The sequence below is a fragment of the Nelusetta ayraudi genome, unplaced genomic scaffold (genome assembly GCF_046127955.1).
Source record: "Nelusetta ayraudi isolate G7.1 ecotype Tasmania unplaced genomic scaffold, CSIRO-AGI_Nayr_v1 ptg000135l, whole genome shotgun sequence".
NCBI lineage: Eukaryota > Metazoa > Chordata > Actinopteri > Tetraodontiformes > Monacanthidae > Nelusetta > Nelusetta ayraudi.
In genome coordinates, this window is record NW_027466185.1 from 11,739,643 (window position 1) to 11,759,866 (window position 20,224).

A 20,224-nucleotide genomic window follows, 5' to 3' on the forward strand; every position below is an offset into this window, starting at 1 on the left:
TTTGAGGTTGCAACATTTTGCAGTTTTCCTCCACTACAGAACCGCCTGCTTCTACCAACTCAGGAAACTTGATTTTAATTTAGTCTCAGATCAAGTTTCCTGACCCTGCGGCAAACGCTTTCAGGGAGGAGTTGATTGGATTTCGAACAAGGACACCTGCACACCAGTCAATCCTGAAGAGGCTCCATGGACGAGGTTCTCAGAAAGGATCCTTTTAACGACTTGTTTACCTGAAAGCATCGGAAACGCAGACGCAGACCAGTCACCGTTTTTCATTATCAGCTTCTACGCGGTCATCAAGCTGTTGGTTTTTTTGGTTGGTTTTTTCGCCGTCCGTCCTCGTGGTGTCTGAGTGAATGTGCAACTTGTCTCAGGGGACATTAGCGGCTCTGACAGGCAGCGCTCTAAGTAATCCAGGGATTGTGAAGTTGCTAATGAAAAACAAGCTGTGCCGTCTAATTCAATTTCAGACTAATAATGAAATAAAAAGGCTGTGTCAAACTTGATTGTCCAAGACAAATCCAGGCAAAAGAGAAAAGGCCGACTGCGGACGGCCGACTCAGGTTCAATGAGGAAAACCAAATCACCCTCGCGCTCAGGGAAGCTGAAGACACAAATTGGGGATAGTTTTCACAAAATTGCCTGTTCTGATGGAGACTATTGAAATGTAAAGTGCCTCAGCCTTTGACTGGTATCTTGCAGAGATGGACTGTCGCCTCCGCCGCCCAATTGGTGAGAGCACATCCTCTGTAGCTTTCTCTGGATTTCCACCACACAGCAAACAAACACATCATGTCATTTTGGGAACCTGCGATAACCTCCACCAGCCTTTTAATACTGACTGGGTCCACGCCTTCTGTTCACGATCACGATCAAACAAACGCAAAAAGCAGAAATAGCAAAGATCCTCCTGGATATTTTGGGGAGGCATCCGTCTGGCAAGGAGCCCGTTGAGAGCATTTGTCAAAAAGTCAGAAGGTGACTGACTACTATCTAATAACGTTAGAGTGGAGCACACTTGTGACTACACACCACTGCACCTGCAAGAAAACATTATTAATGTATTGAGAAAAGTTGCCCTGTTGAAATAAAACTGTTGCAGCCGTTTGTGCGACAAAGCAGTTAAAGCAGCTGCTACTTGCATTTGTACCTTCTGCCTACTTACCCATAAAAGGATTACATAAACTATGGAATTGATTAAAATTTCAAACTCGAACTAGATATCAAACCTTAGCAACCCTGAGCTGCTGAGCAAGGTAACAAGGTGATATACAAGTAGTACTTTACAAAAGAAACACAAACGAACAATAAGTCTTCAAGAGAACATTTATTGTGTGCACCACATTCGATCGTAAAGGACATTTTGAGAGACTCACAAACACACATGTGGAGCAGGACATTGAGTCCTTTCTTCTCGGAATGACGCTGATCCGACTGGAGACAAAAGTCCCAAAGCTAATTATTATTCACTTTGAGGACAAAGAGTTTAGTGGAGGTCAGGGCGAACAGTCTCTCATTGGTCGCTCTGAAGCCCAGAATTTGTTTGTCCGAGTCCAGCCGGGCCACTTGCTGTTTGGCAACCTCGGACACCTGTCGTCCCTGCTTCCTGTTGAAGAGAACGGTTTCCAGCGGCGCTGGCTGCCTGTAGATGAACGCCAGGCTGACACAGTCACACAGAGACGCGTAAGAGAAGTCGGGAGCGCAGCTGGCAAACTTCTCCCGCTTGGACGCCTTGACAAAACCTGCAAAGAAAAAACACTTAGCAGCCTGTGTCACCCTTTGTTAAAAAAAAAAAAGAGCACGACCACCTAGAAAACTGCCTCAATCTCTGCTTCCTAACTCCTCCTTTATATTGCCTGATTGCTACCAACAAACCCACGAACAGAGTTTTGAACTCTGAACTTACCCAACAAATCTTGCAGCTTTTCCATCCATCCAGTCTGTTTTTGGTGCAAGACGCTGAGAGTTTCTCAGATCGTCAGCCGTAAACGCACCTGCTTCTCGTTTCATAAAGTGACACTTGAGGCCGCTTGGCATTGAAAAGCTCAGCAGCGAGTCTTTATCCAGGTATCGCAAGGTAATACAAAATGTTTTGAGTGGTTGAATGCCGGTAAAAATAAAAAGACAAATGCTAATGGTTGAGCAGGTCTGCTGAGGCTACTTCTCAGCCGAGGACGCGCTTCATCTTTATTTTTCAAGTGGGAGACTGTCATTCATTGTCTGTTCAGATAGAAGCCAAATATTTACATGTCTTCTTTGGCAACTTTTTATGAGCGGATTAAATATAAAACAGACCTCCAATAAATCTGCTGACTTTAGTATCAAAAACATCGAGACCAGATGTTCAAAAATATTCACCGTCGACGAATGCTACAAGATTTTAGCTCTAACACACTTTTTGACAAGAGGAACATTTTTTTTTTTTTTTTAAAGCAAAGACACCATTACTTGTTGCATGTTGGCGGTTGTCTCTGCTTTAATTTCACCCCATTATCTCAAACGGAATTGATATGTGAGAAGATAATACAGTAAATTCAAAATGCCAGATGGCTTTCTAGTACAAAAAAGGCTACTTCGTTAGGGTCAGCGAGCCGAGTTCTTGTTTTGTCTCTGTTGCTGCTGAAGAAAAACATTAACCTTTAACAGTTAGAATCTAATTAGCTGCTTCCGCCTCACTGAAATGTGACAGCAGGAGTCATTTGACAATAAAAAGGTTATTTGTAAAGCCACAAGCGACAGAAACAGTGAGCTAAGCGCTGACAAATCTCATACAGTTTCTCCTCTGCAGTACATAAACACGAATGGTGTGAATCACTTCTAATCAGTCACACCAGCCAAAGGAGCAGATATGAAATACATTTTGTTCCAGATGTCACTGTTGAAAAGGGATAAATGAAGTCAGATGAAGACAAACTGGCCTTGGACCCTGCATGATTTCATTTTTGAGTGAAACTGATGTTTCATTCACCTGAGTTATCTCATTCTTTAAGATTAATAAATCAAATGACATTGACTAAATCCCTCCGAAATACTGTGACTTATCCATCCATCGCCATCACCGCAACAGCGCTGAGGGTTCCAAGTCCTATCACTGCTGTCGAGTGAAGTCTGTGTTTATCGACAGGAAACCTCCATAAAACCCTTGCATCGCTCAACCCCCTAAAAGTGTCAGTTCTACCTCCTAATCAAAACGAATTAAGGAGGAAAATGAGCGACAGCGGCAATTGCGTTTCTTTTTGCCTTTGCTGAGAAAAGGCTTGTTTGCTTCACCGGGTGCACTGGAAGGAAGAGCTAAAACACAGTTCCACCGCCTACTACTGGCCCGGCATGTGTACTACAATGCTTTAGGTGCACTTAGTGGATCAGTGCGCAGACCAATCACTTTTTATTTCCACACTACACGCTAAGGAAAACACGTTTGCATTTACTCCCAGAGCAAACATGGACTCTAACATTGAGCTTCATGTTGACAACATGAAGTGTTTAAATTCTTCAGTCTTCATAAAAATATCTAAAAAAAAATAATTTATAGTTAATTGGCATTAAAGGCCGGTTGTAATTCTTTTCTTTCTCCGAATTAAAGTTTTCATTCAACGTGCTTCTCGTCCAACGTCTTACCCAAGGCGTTGAACGTGGCAATGTGCTCCAGCATGTTGTCCGGCTGCTTGGGACGAGGCTGCCACACAAGACCGTCCACGTCGTGTCTAAGGCAGATGCACGGCATCTCTGATGGGTTCACCAAGACGGTGAAGAGGTACTGGTTGGTGGCCAGATTCACCTGCAGAGAGACGAGCCAGACGTGTGAGTTACAGGCCCATGTCAGACAGTGCAGTTATAACGTGGCCTTTCCCAGAGATGGAGTGGGTTTGTATTGGCTTTGTGGCCTCAGCGGACACCAATGAATCCACCTGCTTGCGTTTGTTAAGAACATCATCATTATCTCACAAGACCAAGGAAATGAAAGTGAAGGAATCCCAAAAGGATCAGGCAACATTTTTCTGTCTTCATTTCATTTTAACTGTATCACTCAAACCATCTTCAGACTGCTTTTACTCATTTCCTTTGCCATAGTTTTTTTCATAGTGTATTTATCTTTCTAATTTTCCCATCACTCACATAAATTCATCAGTAAAACTTCTCAGTACTAATCTTCTGTCCTCCGGAGCATCTTCTTTTATCTTTTTTTTAACCACCAACTCCTGTCTGCATTTGTTATTTTGGTTTTCGGAAAAATGTTGCTCAGATACACCAGCAGTTTCCTCCTCATTGATTATTAATGAGGCAGCTGGGGCTCAGTTGGTAGAGTGGGCCGCAAATTGATGTTTGAAGGGTTGGCGGTTCAAATCCCGGCTGTCCCAAATGTCCTTGGCCAAGACACTGAACCTGAAGGTGCTGGAAAGCGCTATATAAGTGCAGATAACAGATTAGTCATGATGATCTGAAAAGATGGTCATATAAAAGCCACTGTATCTGCTTCACGGCCGCTGCGCTCTTAATAAATGCGCATGACGTACTGTAACTGCATGTGTGCCCATTTGTTTTGGCACCAAAATGGCCGTTGTCGTGACACAATCACTCCTCCTCATCTGACTGCTGACACCGGCGGCAGCGCGGAGCAAACAGCCGTCCAAACAAACGTCTGCGCGGCTGTCAGGCAGCACTGTTCCACCCAGTCTCGGTGCCTCGCCTGTCAGGCATTGAAAATTCTGCAAAGGCAAGCGCTCACGTTGGCGGCTTGACGGGCATCTCGCCAGCCATCATTCCTCCGCCTCCTCCTCCTCCTCCTCCTCCCCCACCACCTCCTCCTCCACTCTTAAACTTCGCTTCCTGCCACTCGCGTTGGGATGTGAGCGTGCAGCAGTCTTTTCTTTTGCTGCGCAGAATCTCGGATAAATATATTCATGGTCACGTGTTCCATTTTTCCAAGCTCTGTTTAATCGAAGCAAAGCTTTACATTAAAGCAGGCGTGGACAAACTTTGGCCCGGGGGCTGTAATGGTTTCTAATCCAGCCCGCAGAAGTTGAAGAAATTATATTAATAGTCAGTAAGTCATAAAATAGCTGTATTTTATCAAATTTTTTTCAGTGTTTTAACAGTCATTTCAATAATGAGCTAAATAATGTGGGGCTTCAGAGACAGATATTTTTTTGTAACTTTGCTTTAGTTCATTTTCAATGGACATTAAAGCATGTTTTCTAAATATCCTCTGGATGTGATTTAGCGCTGTACAAATAAAAGTTGATTGATTGATTGATTGATTGATATCTCATGATATATTTTTTCTCCTATGAGGTGGGTCACCAAAACACTTCATCCATCTGCTCCTGCCCCCCCATCACATTTTACAACCCATTGTGGCCCACATGTCAAAAAGTTGGTCCACCCCTGCATTAAAGGAAACTGACTGAAAATCGTTTGTGTGCATAGTTTCCAAATCTGCAGATAAAAAAATGCCGCAGATGCAGGTTATCAATAGTTAAACTTCCTTCCTTTGTTCTACATGGAATATCAACAACTTTAAAAAGGTTAAAATTATTCTTTTCCACCTCTCCATAATATCTTGATGATAAATAATGCCCCAAAAATATGCAGGAAGTCATCTTGCTTTTGATGTAGTGCAAAAGTAGAAAAATAACATGAAATGTGAAGTTTGACGAGTGCCTCGACCGTGAATTAAAAAAAAACAAAAAAAACAATTTGATTTTTTTTTGGTTTGGACAATCCAATGATGGATCTGATGCCCGAGGCAATAACACAATTGACTGATGCTGTAAGAGCGAGAGTGGGCCGACAGCCACACTGGTTATTAGGTTGGAAAGTGACAAAACGGACCTCACAGCTTTTCTTGAATGTTTGAAGGTTTTCTTAAAGACACCAATATGGAGCAAATGTCGGCAGCTACGGAAATAATACCGCCGGTGTTTCCTGCTATAGAATTGAAGCTCACATGCACCCACCCCCATCTGGATGCAACCTCTTCTAGCGCATGTTTACACGACTGGAAGAAACAGTCCATTTAATGCGACGTTGCGCTCTGGCCACGGGGCTTTTCAAAGTCAAACCATTTCCTCCTCTTTCATTTGACTTGTACACGGCTCCATTCTAGAACAGGCCAAATCCAATTAGGAGGCTTTTGATCTTGTTATCTTAAGGTATTGTGTTCTATGTCTCTGACCAGCTGGGCTTTATTATTTCTGCTGCCAAAACTCTGTCATGGGTCTCACTTAAAGAAAAGAGGCAAGAAGAGTAATGAAAGCCTCTGAGGTCGATCAGAGCAAAAGCTAAAAGAACACAACGCCTTCCCATTCTGCTTTGTTTCCATTCAAAGGCCATTTCTCAATGCAGATGTTTGAACGGCCCCTAACAGTACAGAGCACAGGATTAACCTCTCCAGTCTGGAATATATTTATGCTCGTTTGCAGCATTCTTTTGTTAAACTTAAAGAATTCCAAGTAAAGAAAAATCCAAAACACAAAAGAGAAAGGGTTTTTAAAGGCTGTGGTTATTTACTGGATACTTGATCAAGTTAGAGGTTTTAGAGGCTTTTAGAGCTTGTTTGGCTTTTTTCGTATCACACTGATGAATCTCACCTACGAAGGCACTGGCTAATCATCCAGAACTCTTTATGGTGCAATTATTTTGTGAATCTTCCCTGGTCATACAAGCAAAAACAGCACATTCTGGGTATCTGCTCATATCCAACCTGCCTTACTTTAAAGGGGGCCCTCAATAGCCCAATAGCCTTCAGGGCATGCTGCCGACCAATATGCAGGTATACGCTCCATTCTAAAAGGTATTACCGATATCTTCAAGTGGATGGGACTCAAAGCATCCGTCTGAAAAACCAGCACAAAAACGGCCTTTTCAAATGGGACCGGAATCTGAGTGAAACGCATCCATAAATGTGCAAAATGAATAGAGGACTAATGCTTCTTAAAAAAAAAAAAAAAAAAAAAAAAGCTGAAAGGTTTTAAAAGAAAAAAAAGGTCAGACAGTGTCCTGGTGGGCAGGCGAGCAAGCGGAGCACGCGGCGCAGACGGCAGGGGGAGGAGGGGAAAAAGGGGGGGGGGGGCGGGATGGAAAGGCAGGGCATCCAGGGTGACGCGCAGATAAACACGCAGAGGTTCACATGTTGGTGCATGCCGCGTGGGCTAAAGATGCACGGCCGGCCTTCGGAAGCCCAACGGTATAATTAGAATCCAACCCACTTGGAATGAAAGGATGGTTGGACGAGAGCGGAGTGGCTGTGTTCATCCCAGACTGAGCATCAAGTCACTGCAGTCTTCAGGGGTTTGGTCTGCTGCTCTTCCACTCACAGGGACTAGTTCGAAAAACAAAGCTTGTGTGTGTGCGTGTGTGCGTGTGTGCGCGTGTGACACTGTTGTTCCTGCACAGCAAAGTTCTGTGATCAAGTGGCTTGTTAAAGAGCAGCAGTCTGCACTGATTGAATATGTTCAGCATGGAGGCTTTAAAGGTCCAAGTGTTTAGCAGCAGCAGCAGCAGGGGCGACGGCGGCACTCACCACATGAGTGGGCTTCAGAGAGTCTCCATCGAAGTACGTGAGGCTGAAGCTCTGCTCCGAGGGCATATCACAGTCCTCCAGCTCCTGGGTGTTGCACAGGAGCTTGTTTGCACTTGGGTTTGGATCCTGGAATTAAGACAGTAAAGGGGAGTTGAGTGCATAAACTCAGTTTTTAGCACTACGCACTTGACCATGTATTTCTAGCAATCTAGGATAGAGTAGCTGTTTCATGAATGAATGCTTCTTGTCTGTGCACTTAAATGCAAAGTTTGTAACTTTTGTTATCTCTGAGGTGACACCTTAAATGTGTATCTCTGTTTGTATTATGTCAACGGTAATATGGTATCCCTGTGATGACAATATTGCAAGTCCTTTTTTTGTGATGGCTAAATATGTCTGAATGTTTAAATTTATTGTTATTTATTGGAGGCGACGGATGGAATTTAGCAGCAAGGTAACTCCGGTATATTCACATGTTTAGAGTACTCTGTATTGTGAACATGTCCATGAATGTACAATTGCCTGTCTAAATATACAATAAACTGAACTGAACTATGATGCTTTTGTACTAGTTAAACAACGAAAGGCTGCATTTGCATTTAAAGCCTCGAGTGGGTTCGGATGGTACAAATACCGATGACGAAGTGTGAGTCCGGCAGTACGAGGATAGTGGGGGACCAGCGTGGGACCGGAGTGTGAGCGTGTGTGCTGTGAATGGCATGAAGAGCAGCAAGAACGGGAACGAGAGGCCTCAGTAGAGAGAAAACAGGCGGGAGCAAAAAGGGAACGTGTTCCAGGTCAGGAGAGAAAGTGACCCAAGTCAAAGAGGTACAAGAAGCTCATCTCCAGGGTTAGTGAAGATGGTCTAAAGACGAGCTATCAGTAGAAAAGTGAAGAAATGAAATCACATTTGGCATCATAACAGGTGTTTAAATTCAACTTCATGTGAAGAAATAAGGAAACAATCATGCCAGAGGTGACTTTGCTGTACAGAAATAATTTATGAACGGCATTTCATTTATAAATTCTCGTCCAGACAGAGGCATCAGTGGTGACGCGGTCAGACAGAAGGGGGAGTGGAGCGCCTACCAACTCATCTGATGTCAGGTGGGCCAGTCGCTGGTGGATGAGGGCGGCCTGCTCGTCGCTGATCACCTGCTCGCCGCTACGGTCGCCAACCACCAGCTCAGGCCACATCGGCCCCTCGGTGCGCTTCTGCAGCGTCACCTCCAGGCTGAGCACGGGAAAATTTTTTTATACATAATTAAGAAAAAACACACACAAGCTGACCTCTGATCCTGCATGGAAAAAGAAGAAATTCATCATTAATAATTATTAATTCTGACAGTGTGCCGCACGCTGAGCCGCCAAGCTCACTGAACGCTGTCTCAGTTTTTTCACAAGGCTCCTGGTTACAATTTTGTCAAGTGCCAGACAGCCTAATTTGTAAAAGACTTGTGGGAGAAAATGAGAATCCGAATGATGCAATCAACCAGTAAACAGCCAATCTGGGGTGATTTGGTGAACGCTGCACAGGTTTGATGAGAAATGGTCAGAGTGAAGGAAAAGAAGAGGCTGATTTGGTGAATAGTGACGTTTCTTCAGAGAAAGTGAGAGGAGTCTTTTCCCCGTCTGGGATGTAAAGTCGAAATCTGTGCTCAAAAAAAGACAATTCATTTTTAACTGCAGCTCAAGTCTTAACATCATAATCAACGTTAAACTATTCAGAGTCACATAAAAATTGACAAAGTTCCTTCTCGTCAGTCACAAGAAAAATAAATGCAACCTTTTTTTTTTTTTTTGTACCTGAATGCGGGCCATTCATCATAATGAATATGGGCAGAAGAACCATTTCCAATTATGCGGCACTAACAGGCTGCAGCTGTGGATTCTGCATAATGTTATTCTGTCTTTAAACACATGCACTCCATCCCGCTGCACCAGGGGCGCTCCGGCGCTAATTCATTACGAGGACACGAGAGGCTCCTCATCAAGTCGCAGCGTTTCACTAGACGGCTGCAAACTGCATGCTTAGAAGTCTGTTGACCCCGAGAAATTGAATCAGTCCAGGAAGCGTCACTTTTTCTTTCTAGTGTGCTACATTGCTGAACGTAAATGGAGTATTTAAAAACATAAATCCCTCCTTTTAGGGGCAGATTTCAGTCGAGAAATATCATTTTGGGGCTTCAACGACAATTTATTACATGTCATAAATCAGTTAAAGTGCGTGTGAAAGGTTCTGTTGAAAGTCGGCAGCGTTCAGCATTCAGACGGAGACGCAAGAAAAGCGGTCGATACTTCAGCAGTAATGAGAAAAGAAGCAGACACAAAGGGGCAGCTTCTGCATTCAGCTGCGGACAACAAGGAGCCGGATGGCCACTCGGCTGTACGTGGCTACAAAGCGCAGCCACTGGAACAGAAAAACACACTCACTCAAAACAAAAGCTGCTCTTTAACATCATAAAAGGCAGAGGGGATCGAGCATTCCGGGTGCATGCAACTGTTCTCTGACCCTGGGCAGATAGATTTCTTCTTTCCTCTCTTTTGTTCCCTATTTTTAGAAACGTTGCTGTTGTTTGTTTAGGTATCACACGGTCTTGTGATCTTATCTATCAGAAAAGCCTCAATATCCAGGTTGAAGGTGCGACTGTCTTGCGATGCCAGATGCCTTAAAGGAAACAGTGTAGGGTGGGGATTATCGCAAAAATGCAAAATAAAAACAGACAGACAAAGTGGAAAAGAAAAAAACACAAGTCAAACTTTTATCTTTCTCTGCAAACGCAAGTTATTTTGAGGGAATTGTTTTCTTCCTGTCTGTTGTGATTCATTAATCCGGGGAGAAAGTTCTTCTAAAAACATAAAAAAAACAAATTGAAAAACACAAGGCGCTGGGACATCATATTCTCTGGCTCACACATTGGGCAGTCATGTGACCTCAGTCATGTGACCCTTACTGCATGTGTCTATAGAGCTGCCAGAGCTACTTCCTGTGGACCAGCAACTGATGAAGGTGTTTGGATGAACACCGAAACATCTCGTGTTTTTAAATTTTCGTTTCTTACGTCCAGTGTTTTAAAAATTAAAATGCTTTTTAGAAAATTTTTCTTCCTGTTTCTGTCTTGCACACAAATACGCCGACTGCAAGGATTAGCAGGAAACAGGCCACATAACATATATTTTATTTTTAAGATGAATGGAACACTAGTGGGCTCATAGTAAAGAAGAGCCAGATGAAAGGTCTAAAAGTGCTGGATGTGATTCAACAAACTGCTGTCAGTGTGATCAACGGATCCTCGGCCTTTTTTCAGGGTCTATGGTTTTGCAACACCTAATTGCAGGATGTCTGTTCAGCAGAGTTTGTCTGTTCCGAGGTCTCCTGGTGAATGTATTTCCATTAAACTCACTGGCAGATGATGGTGATAATGGTCCCGCATAACGTGGCTCATCCGGGAAATATGTAATCTCTGTCTGAATCGCTGCAAAACAGGACGGTGTTTACTCATCTTCCAGGGAATGTGCATTACCACATTTGAGCATATTATGTTTATTTTTCACCTCTGAGAACAGTGAAGGAGCCTCGCGTGATTGAAAAAGCACAGATTTAAACCACTGTTTACCGCCTCTTTCTAAAAATGCACAGTTTTAGCTTCCAGTTAAAACAGACACCGTCATTTAAGGAACACCATTTGGGGAAGTTTTCAGTGATGCGAACCTTTTGTCGTCCTTGATGATCCAGGTGCTGGCCTCGGGATCGACCGGCTCGTGCAGCTGGCCCTCCAGCAACGGGGCAAAACCCTGAATCCCGACGCTGATGTTGTCCGGCGTTAACGCGAAGCACACCTCCTTCTTGGTGGCGCCCTGGGGCATGCGCACAGTGACGGTGATGTCCTCCGATGTCTGCTGCCAGAAGTAGATGGGATCTGAATTCGTAAAGAAGTTGGGGCACGTACGGGTGGCCAAGTTAATGACGGTGCAGCCGGGCATCTGTTACAGAGGTATGCATAAAACATCTGACAGCGTGCAGGGAGAAGGAGAAGACGAAGAGGAGTCCACTGTTGAATATTCAGCATCAGGGTTGGACAGGAAAAAAAAACAGTGAGTGAATGAGAAGACCGCAAGGGAAAAATATAAGGACCTCGCTCACAGGGAGCCATTAAGCCAATCTTTCAGCACCGTCTGACGTTTTAGCTGACACAGAGGTTTAGCCAAATCATTTATTTTCTTATTGTAAATTCTCCATTAAATAGGTAATTTAGTGGAATTTATTGCACTTGCAGCACTTTGTTCCACTGTAGTGGCACGGAAAATGGAAAAAAAAACATACGTTTCATTAAATAAAGACAATTTCTACGTGCAGAACTTTGTGTTCAGGTGGTTTTAAATCACGCACATGTTGAATTGAAACGGGCTAAAACATTAGAGCACCTTGGCGCCATCACTTGCTCTCTGTTGGAATCCCTCTCTGCACAAATCAGTTTGTTTTCATACTCTTGTCCCTCAAATCTCCCAGCGAAAATATTCACAAATTCACGTCATACCCCTTCAAATCTAAAGAGCAAAACACTCCAATCGCCCGTCGGCCTATGTGAGACGCCTCAGGTGAGATCTGCCGAGATTAGGCGGGAAAGGAGAGCGGAGGAAGAGGAAGAAGAAGTAGTCTAGAAAAAAAATAGAAGCTGTATTTAAAATTCTATCTGATTGGCCTTAGTTTAAACAATGTTTAGTAACAAGTGGATGGATGGATGGATGGATATGACAAATCTCTAGCTTGAAGAATTGGCATATAGAATCTGTCCCATACAAAAATGTTGCTGTATCGCATAGCTTACGATTGCTCCACTCACTCTGACTGATCTAACTCCATTTCTACTTTCAGCCCCCCATCTGAATTTGCGCCATATTTGTGCGTCATCATGGCCACATGACTGAAACCCAGCTATTAAGGCTGCTATCATTCCCATTTCTATAAATATATTATGTTCAAATTAGGGATGTTAACAATTAATCAATTAATTGTTGATTAAGAATTTAATAAATTAAATTAAATTAGTCGCATTTAACTGAACATTTTTTACACGGCAGTGTAGTGGCAGACAAGAGCAATTCACCTGTAGATACTGTGACGGTCATAATATACCTTGAACAAGTTACTTTCAAACAACTCTTTTTTTCTTTTTTCTTTTTTTAATAAAAAGGTTGAGATGTGGGTCATTAGAAGTCAACTTAAAGTCAGAGGATAAATGTTTAAGGTGTTTTTACTGTCCTCTAATGTAGAACTATTTAAATATTTGAGAGAGAAAAAAAGTCCCAGGAATCTCTGTTTTCCCCATCAACGGAACTCGTCATCCGTTGCAGAAACAAACAAGGATTTGCAGAACATCTTTCCTACGTTGAAGGCCCCGAGCATTGCTCCCAACCTCCCCCATGTGATAGTATGTTATGATAAGTCACTGGCTGAAAAACAGTAAACCAAACAGTCTGTTCAAGACACACTGTTTAGTATTTTGTTTAGTATTTTTTTAAGAGTTCCAAACAGCCAGGTGATGGTTTGCTGTGTTTAATCTACATTAAAGAAACATTTTAGAGGGAAATCTTTGTAATTTTGTTCATTTAACAAAATGAATTTTCAACCTTTTACTTACACTACCAGTCAAAAGTTTGGACACACCGTCTCATGCATTTTTTTTTTTTTAATCTTTACAACTTTCTACACTGCAGATAGATAATGAAGACATCAAATATATGAGCAAGACATATGTAATTGTGCAGCAAAGAAAAACATGTTCAATAACTCTAAATATCCCATTATTTATGAACGGTGGCTATTTTTAATCATTTAAATAGAAAACGTGTTTGAGTTATTTTACACTTTGATTGTTTTCCCCATAATTCCATGTGTGTTCATACGTAGTTTTGATGCCTTCAGTGAGAAACTACAATGTCAATAGTCATGAGAATGAAAGGAAAGACATTAAAATCATAGGGTGTGTCCAAACTTTCGACTGGTAGTGTATTTGTGATAAGGACACGGGGGACGGCAACCATCTTTTAAATTGTATTTAATGTTATGTTTTAAAAAGACAGTTTAGTGTGATGAAATGAGATGGAAAAAGACAGAAGCGTTACTAAGATAACGCATAAACAACACTGTCAACACTTCTGCAGAGAGCTTTGTGTGTCTGGCTCAAGGATGTGATGCTGACTGATTCCTGGCACAGCTTTTGTGATGAAATTGGGCCAGTTACGGAGCTCTGAGCCAACACATTTGTTCCACATTTGGCCCGAGACGTGACGGACGGCAACACGTTCATCATCACCTCTTGTTGTCGACCGAATCCACAAAGAAACCAGTGTGAGGACGAGCTGCCAGATCTCTCTTTTTGCTGCCCAGTTTATTGTCTCCCAACTTCTCAGTTCAAAATGACGAAATTAGAAATCGGATCTCGGAACCCCCCCCCCCCCCGACATAAAACACCCTATGTCGCAATTTATCACCGCTGTTCTTTCAACCCGATGAGCGTTCAAGGTGTTAGTGCGTGGTTAAAATCGAATTTCAGACTTCTCTGCCGTGATTGCATCATGGAGTGACCTTCATACTCCTCAGTCTGCATTTCTTCCGTCCTTGCCCCGGGGACACCTAGCCGCTCTTCTGACATATAATCCACTTGCTCGTCTCAGGAAGGAGACGCAGCGAGCGCTGATAAAAGGATTGACTGAGGAGCTGCCATTATCAAGACACGAGAACAGAAAACGCACACCTTGCCCTCCGAGGGTCACCCAAGGTATTTGTTGTGAACAAGGCTAGACTGTGTGCAGCAACAATCAATTGCTCACTACACACAATGTTTTCATTCGGTTTCTTTCTGTCAATTTTATGAAATGTATAATACATAAAAGGTTGGACAAAAGTATGGAGTCAGCGATGACGTGTGGATACAGACAGAATGGAAAGAGAGTGCAAACAGAGCGGCATGTGACGGTAATAGAATGCTATTTCCTGGTTGTTTCATGTGGGTTTTGTGCTCTGGTAAAATACACAAAGCAACATTATCACATTATCGCGAAGAGCACTCTCCAAAGACCTTCTTCTGGTAGCATTCAGGCAAAGTTTCCCACCTGGCTTCACCTCCTCCATCGGCTCGGGTTCGGGCTGCTCCACGGGCCGGCCGTCTCGGTCGGTGAAGACAAACGACTTGTTGGAGGCCAACATCAGCCCCTTCCCCTGAGGCTCCAGCGCCGCGTACTCTGGCAGAGACCTCCCCCGGAGGAAGTGCCTCTTCTTCACCTCGTACGTCTTCTCCTGACCTGCGGATTATTGATGATGATGGCGGGTCATTTTCACTCTGCAAGTGTCTGCAAAACACTTTTGATCTTATATGGATCAGTCTGTTGAGAGACTTTTACATGAAGAAATTTATCTTGAAAACAAATTCCAAAATGACCCCAGACCCTGTCTGAATAATAAACTAATGATCATCATCAAGCTCACAGACATAAAAACAAGGTCTTCATCTCTGTTTAATCTGCGATTTATTGCAAATGTCCTTCTCATCAGATGCCAAGCGATTTAATGAAAATCCTTGTTGTCTTTTTTTTATCTCCAGTTCACATCACTCTCATGTGGAACAAAACAATTAGAAAAAAATCCTTTTATTAAAACTATTAATTAAAAAACAAAGTTTTAAAAAAAACTTTTCATACTTAAAATAAATTCCAGTCATGTCCAGGGTTGGCGACACCACCCACCTTGTCCTGCAGTGCTGCCGACTGTGATCCACTCAAGAACTTGGACATATCCACTTCCTTTAGTTTCCTCCAGATCCTCCTTGATGTGCAGCAACAGGACCTCCATTGTGTGGACCCCATCTTGGACGTGCGAGACACTGTGCAGGACGGTGAAAGGTCCTCCGATGTCTTCAATGAACAGTGGCTGTCAGCACACGGAGGGCAGCAACAAGAGCAGACAGGAAGCACTTTAAAAAAAAAATAAATAAAAAATTCCATAGAAAACTCTGCTGCAGCTCAGAGTGAGTTACTGACAGCTTTATAATCAATTCTTGAAGTTTGGCCGAGGAGAAAAAGTAGCAGCAAGAATGTGGTGCATTACACAAACCTGTGTGTCACTGTCACGGTGAATCACCTCTTTTCATTATGAGCACCTGTGTTGTTTGGTTTGTTTTCTTATGACTCAAGGATTATATCACAAGATTTGTATTGACATATCTAAACATTGATTTATTTATTTTTTGTAATTACTATTCTAGTTTACTTGTTTCTTTATTTATTTTTTTGAGCAGTAACTTACTTCCCATTTCATGTAGGTGCTGTCTCCCCTCTTGCCGGTACGGAGGAGGTACAGTCGGCCACACCCATTGGAGAGCGCCACCCATGTGGCTGAGGTGAGGCTTAGGGAGGGACACACACGGTCCTCCACCATGCTGAGGTCTTCGGGCAGGCGAAAAACCTCTCTGGGCTTCCCAAGGGCCGTGTCCTGGTCGACGAGGCAGCAGAGCCAACAGTCAGCACTGAACCCGACTGTACAAACTTTATTCATATTTAATGACATTGATTATTATTGTTATCAAACTAGCCAATTACACCATTATTTATAAGATGTTTTTTTAAGGATTAAAAATTGGTAAAATGTTATTATTTCTTTTCTTTTTTTTAAGATGACCAAACCATTGTTGTAATGTTTCTGTATTCTTAAAGAAAAAATCACAGAGGACAAAATATATTTGAATTTACTATACTATTACTATTACTATTACTTTAATATATTTGTATTATGTTTTATACATTAAAATCAATGAAAGAGGATTCATGAAAAGTCTAATGTTGTTGATGCCGTGGTCTGTATTGATGCCGAACCATTTACTTTAAGCAGTCCAGCCATGCCTCCCAGATACTCAAATAGGAACATTTCTGGAGATATATAGACAATCGGCGGCTTTGAGCTACAAAATAAAAGGTCTTTATACAAAGCACGGCACCCTAATCCCTTTAAGAAAAGTGCATCATTAACGTTGGATAAATTGAAGAAAACTCAGTGAAGGAGGATTTCCATAAAGCTTGTTCTATCTGATAGGCATAGCAGAGGCAACAGAGCAACCAAGTCACCAATTGTCATGTGGCCTTGCTGCACATGTAATTCACAGCATTATTTGTAAGAGACAGATCTGCCACCAGATGAACATCCATCCATTACTCATTGTCCTCGGCGGCGTCAGCATGTTCAGAAAGGACGGTGCAGCAGCTGTGCCATGGTTGCCATGGAGCTCCGCTCATCGCATCAGAACGATGCACCTTTAAAACGTGCTTCCACCACCGCTGGTGTCATTAAGAACCCAGGCCAGTGCGGAATGTACAGGGTGACACTATCCTAATACATGTGACATAGGATCTTGTCTAAAGGTCACTGTTTTGAAATCACCTGCAAACAGATCAAGAGATGAGTAGAAGTACACCAGTATTTGGTCACCACCTACTGGTGTACCAGATGGTTTCAAGAACATCAACAACCAATTGTATCTCTTCCTTGAAGCATAAAGTAAAAAAGAGAGACACTGGGCAAAAACCTTACGGCAAAGAAAAATAGAAGATTTTTTTTTCTTTTTAGAGGTGCATAGGAGTCTCTCATGCCTCTCTAAAGATTTTAAAGGAAGACGCAATACATTAGCAGCTCACCAGGGTGACGGTGAGACACAGCACTCTCCCTTTGCTGTCCACAAACAGAACGCTCTCTTCGTACCAGGGGTCCAAGTGGAGGTAGTTATACATGCCGAAAGCCCGGACATGTTCCAGGGTGTAGCGAGTGTGCTTCAACTTCACCTCCTCCACGGCTGCAGGAGGCAATGAAAGGAAAAACTGAAGTATAGGAATGAGGAAGCATCTGACCATATTTATATTTAGACATTTAGTGCTTACTCACTGGAAAGTTTATTAATAAATCAAGTTAGTATTTGCAATGGTTATTGTCATCATCCTGCTTGTGATTGGCTACTTTCATAGGCAATTATAGGCTAAATATTTTGTACAAAGAGAAAGAAATAAAGAAAGATTCTCAGGACAGAGTAAGCAACTTGTGCACCGTTTGGCTGCTGTAAGGTGCTATACAAATAAAATTTGATTGATTCATTGATTGATTATATTTTCAGCTTTTTCTCTGATCCAAACAGGTAATTCTGCGACTGCTTTTAATAATCTGATATAAAAATAAATAAATAAATAAATAAAAATGTTGTATTGATGGCGTCAATGTTATTTTTATCTGTTTCGCACCTTTAAAAAGTTGCTGTAGTTGTGTACTGTCCACTAAGCTACAGCTAACGTTTTGCAAGTCCATGAAACGATTATTTATTCCTTCTTAAAGTGACGTGCAAATAACAATATTTCTGCTTGACTCCGCTGTCTGAGGTGATTCTTCAGTGCAACCAGAACTCGGCTAACATTGACTCGTACAGTCCATGGCTAAAGTGTCTCACCAGCATCCAGCTCTACGTTGTATGTCGGTATGGCATCCAGAGACAGCCGGTAACTCTCAAACTGTGGGTTGAGCAGGTCCCTGTTGACCTTCAGTGAGTACTGAGCGGCGGACATTTCTTAATATTTATCCACAAGTTTGCGCCGAATTCAGACGATGGTGATGGAGTCAGTTACAGTCACGTTTCCTGTCATGACACCCGGAGCTATTTTCTTGACGGACACATCCAGCCACAGCATAAATGCGCACAAACGGAACAGGGGGGAAAATAGCACCGACTTTATGAAAATTACAAATTGTGATTTCGCAAATTTAGTCTTATAATAATCGTCACCAACGCTATTGCGTTTATTTATTTGTTTGTATACGTCAATGCTTTTTTTTTTTTTTTTTTTTTTTAAATGGTTGGTATTGAATAACTTTTTGAAAGAAACTAAATGTTCCCCTGTGGATATTTCATCTTGAAGAAAATTTGGACTGAGCATGCTTTGTTTCTACGTAAGCAAAATCTATGTTTGATCTAGTTCCGTGACAAAAAAAAGAGGGGGGGGGGGATGCCAATTTTGAAATGTTGATAATTAAAAAGTAACAAGTCAAACATCCTGTTATACCCCCCAACCCATCGCCCCTTTCGTCGAAAACTACTGCGAATATGAATGACACTTCGAATTTTGCATCAACATGTCCCGCTTGGTCTAATTTTCTTGCCTCAATGAAACGCTTTTATATTGAGTCAACTCACCCGTCAACGCAGAACCTTCCGGCTCCCACGTTTTACACGGTACAGTTCCGGAGACGGACTAAGTGCTCTCCGGTCTGATCAATCTCTGGAGAAGGTGGCGTCTAACTGGAAGGACGCGAAACTAAACGTTTTATTCGACATTCGCAGGGAATTTGCAAAGACGGGCCATGAGCAAAGAATCTCAGATGAGGGCTGCCATCAACCAGAAACTGATAGAGATGGGGGAGCGGGAGCGGTAAGCTCTTAGCTATTTCTGCACAGCTATTGCAAAAATGTTTTGACGATCGCCCCGGTTTTGTTGATTTTTCATTGAAATATGTGTTGACAGACTAAAAGAGTTGCTCAGAGCGAAGCTGGTTGAGTGTGGCTGGAAGGATCAGCTCAAAGCGCACTGCAAAGGTACGTGTACTATTTGCGCCGACTGTTGTGTTGTGTTGTGTTGTGTTGTGTTGTGATCTGCTACTCACTCTGCACCTCCGATTTTTGTTCGGTGTTCTTGTTGTTTCCCCAGATGTGATTAAAGAGAAGGGCCTGGAGCATGTCACAGTAGAAGACCTGGTCACAGTCATCACGCCAAAAGGCAGAGGTACTGATCTTTAGATGCAGATGATGATGGCGGTACAGATTATGATCAGACGATTTTGTATAGTTATGACAGTTAGAACCGAAATTGATTAACATGAGAGGATTTAATCAGGCTAGGCGAAGAAGAAGAAAGCCTTTTAGGTGTTTTGCTTGAAATATTGCATCAAACCAAAGGGGTCCAATCCACATCCAATTGAGAATAATATGAGTAATGTCACAGGTTTTGCGTAAATGTTGCCAAATGTCCCCTTTTCATCATTGTGTTTGTGCCCAGTTGTAACACCAAAACCACTCACCATATGTTTGTCCCCTGTGCAGCTCTCGTCCCGGACAGTGTGAAGAAGGAGCTCCTGCAGAGAATAAGAGCTTTTCTAGCTCAGCACGCAACGCTGTGAATAAGATCGCTGCCCCTCTAGACATTTTTCTACTCATGTTAGACCATTGTATGTTTTAATTTTTTGTGGCTAGTGTTGTTTTGGGGGAGAGGGGTTGTTTGTTTTTTATCTTGTGTTTTCATAGTCATTTTCAGTTTGTTTTGCAGCATTTTTAAAAAAAAAAAAAAAAAAAGAAACTAATAAAGTCATGCCTATTTTGGTCAGTGTGGTCTAGAGTTTTTCTATAATGCTTATTTAGTGCTGTGGCTATGTAACTTCACAAATATCACAATTTTACTCATTGGATTTTGCTTTAGTACGTGCACACTAAAGCTGGTGTGTGAGGGGGGGGGCACTTTTGTGTGAGTTGTTTTGAGTTAAGCAAAAACAAAAACAGGCACATAAATAAATGTGATGATTTCATACTCAAAAGAATTCTTCCACTACTGGGTGCCATACCTTATTATAATTATTATAATTATTATTATTATAATAATAATAATAATAATAATAATAAT

At 42.3% G+C, this 20,224-nt stretch overlaps 2 protein-coding genes across 2 annotated transcripts; one reads left to right on the forward strand and one right to left on the reverse strand.

Moving 5' to 3' along the window:
- Positions 1-1,308: 1,308 nt before the first annotated feature.
- On the reverse strand, positions 1,309-18,210 carry nudcd1 (NudC domain containing 1). Its single transcript, XM_076011985.1, has 10 exons — positions 18,007-18,210; positions 17,210-17,364; positions 15,828-16,013; positions 15,269-15,452; positions 14,639-14,827; positions 11,235-11,442; positions 8,612-8,756; positions 7,523-7,648; positions 3,619-3,778; positions 1,309-1,742 (listed from the first exon to the last, which is right to left on the reverse strand). The coding sequence occupies exons 1-10, from the start codon at positions 18,119-18,121 to the stop codon at positions 1,456-1,458; spliced, it is 1,755 nt and encodes a 584-aa protein (XP_075868100.1). The 5' UTR covers positions 18,122-18,210; the 3' UTR covers positions 1,309-1,455.
- Positions 18,211-18,774: 564 nt separating this feature from the next.
- Positions 18,775-19,930, forward strand: LOC142877402 (transcription and mRNA export factor ENY2). Its single transcript, XM_076012011.1, has 4 exons — positions 18,775-18,982; positions 19,076-19,146; positions 19,259-19,333; positions 19,651-19,930. Exons 1-4 carry the CDS (start codon positions 18,915-18,917, stop codon positions 19,725-19,727), a joined length of 291 nt encoding a protein of 96 aa, XP_075868126.1. The 5' UTR covers positions 18,775-18,914; the 3' UTR covers positions 19,728-19,930.
- The last annotated feature ends 294 nt before the right edge of the window (positions 19,931-20,224 follow it).

What these genes read in the sequence shown, in the direction of transcription:
- nudcd1 (XM_076011985.1), bottom strand. Translation starts at nt 18,121, where the DNA reads ATGTCCGCCGCTCAGTACTCACTGAAGGTCAACAGGGACCTGCTCAAC. An exon ending in GCACCTACATGAAATGGGAA is followed by an intron (nt 15,453 to 15,827) that starts GTAAGTTACTGC and finishes GTGTGCTGACAG; the next exon opens with CCACTGTTCATTGAAGACAT. An exon ending in ACCTGACATCAGATGAGTTG is followed by an intron (nt 7,649 to 8,611) that starts GTAGGCGCTCCA and finishes TCTTAATTCCAG; the next exon opens with GATCCAAACCCAAGTGCAAA.
- LOC142877402 (XM_076012011.1), top strand. Translation starts at nt 18,915, where the DNA reads ATGAGCAAAGAATCTCAGATGAGGGCTGCCATCAACCAGAAACTGATA. An exon ending in GAGATGGGGGAGCGGGAGCG is followed by an intron (nt 18,983 to 19,075) that starts GTAAGCTCTTAG and finishes ATGTGTTGACAG; the next exon opens with ACTAAAAGAGTTGCTCAGAG. An exon ending in GCTCAAAGCGCACTGCAAAG is followed by an intron (nt 19,147 to 19,258) that starts GTACGTGTACTA and finishes TTGTTTCCCCAG; the next exon opens with ATGTGATTAAAGAGAAGGGC.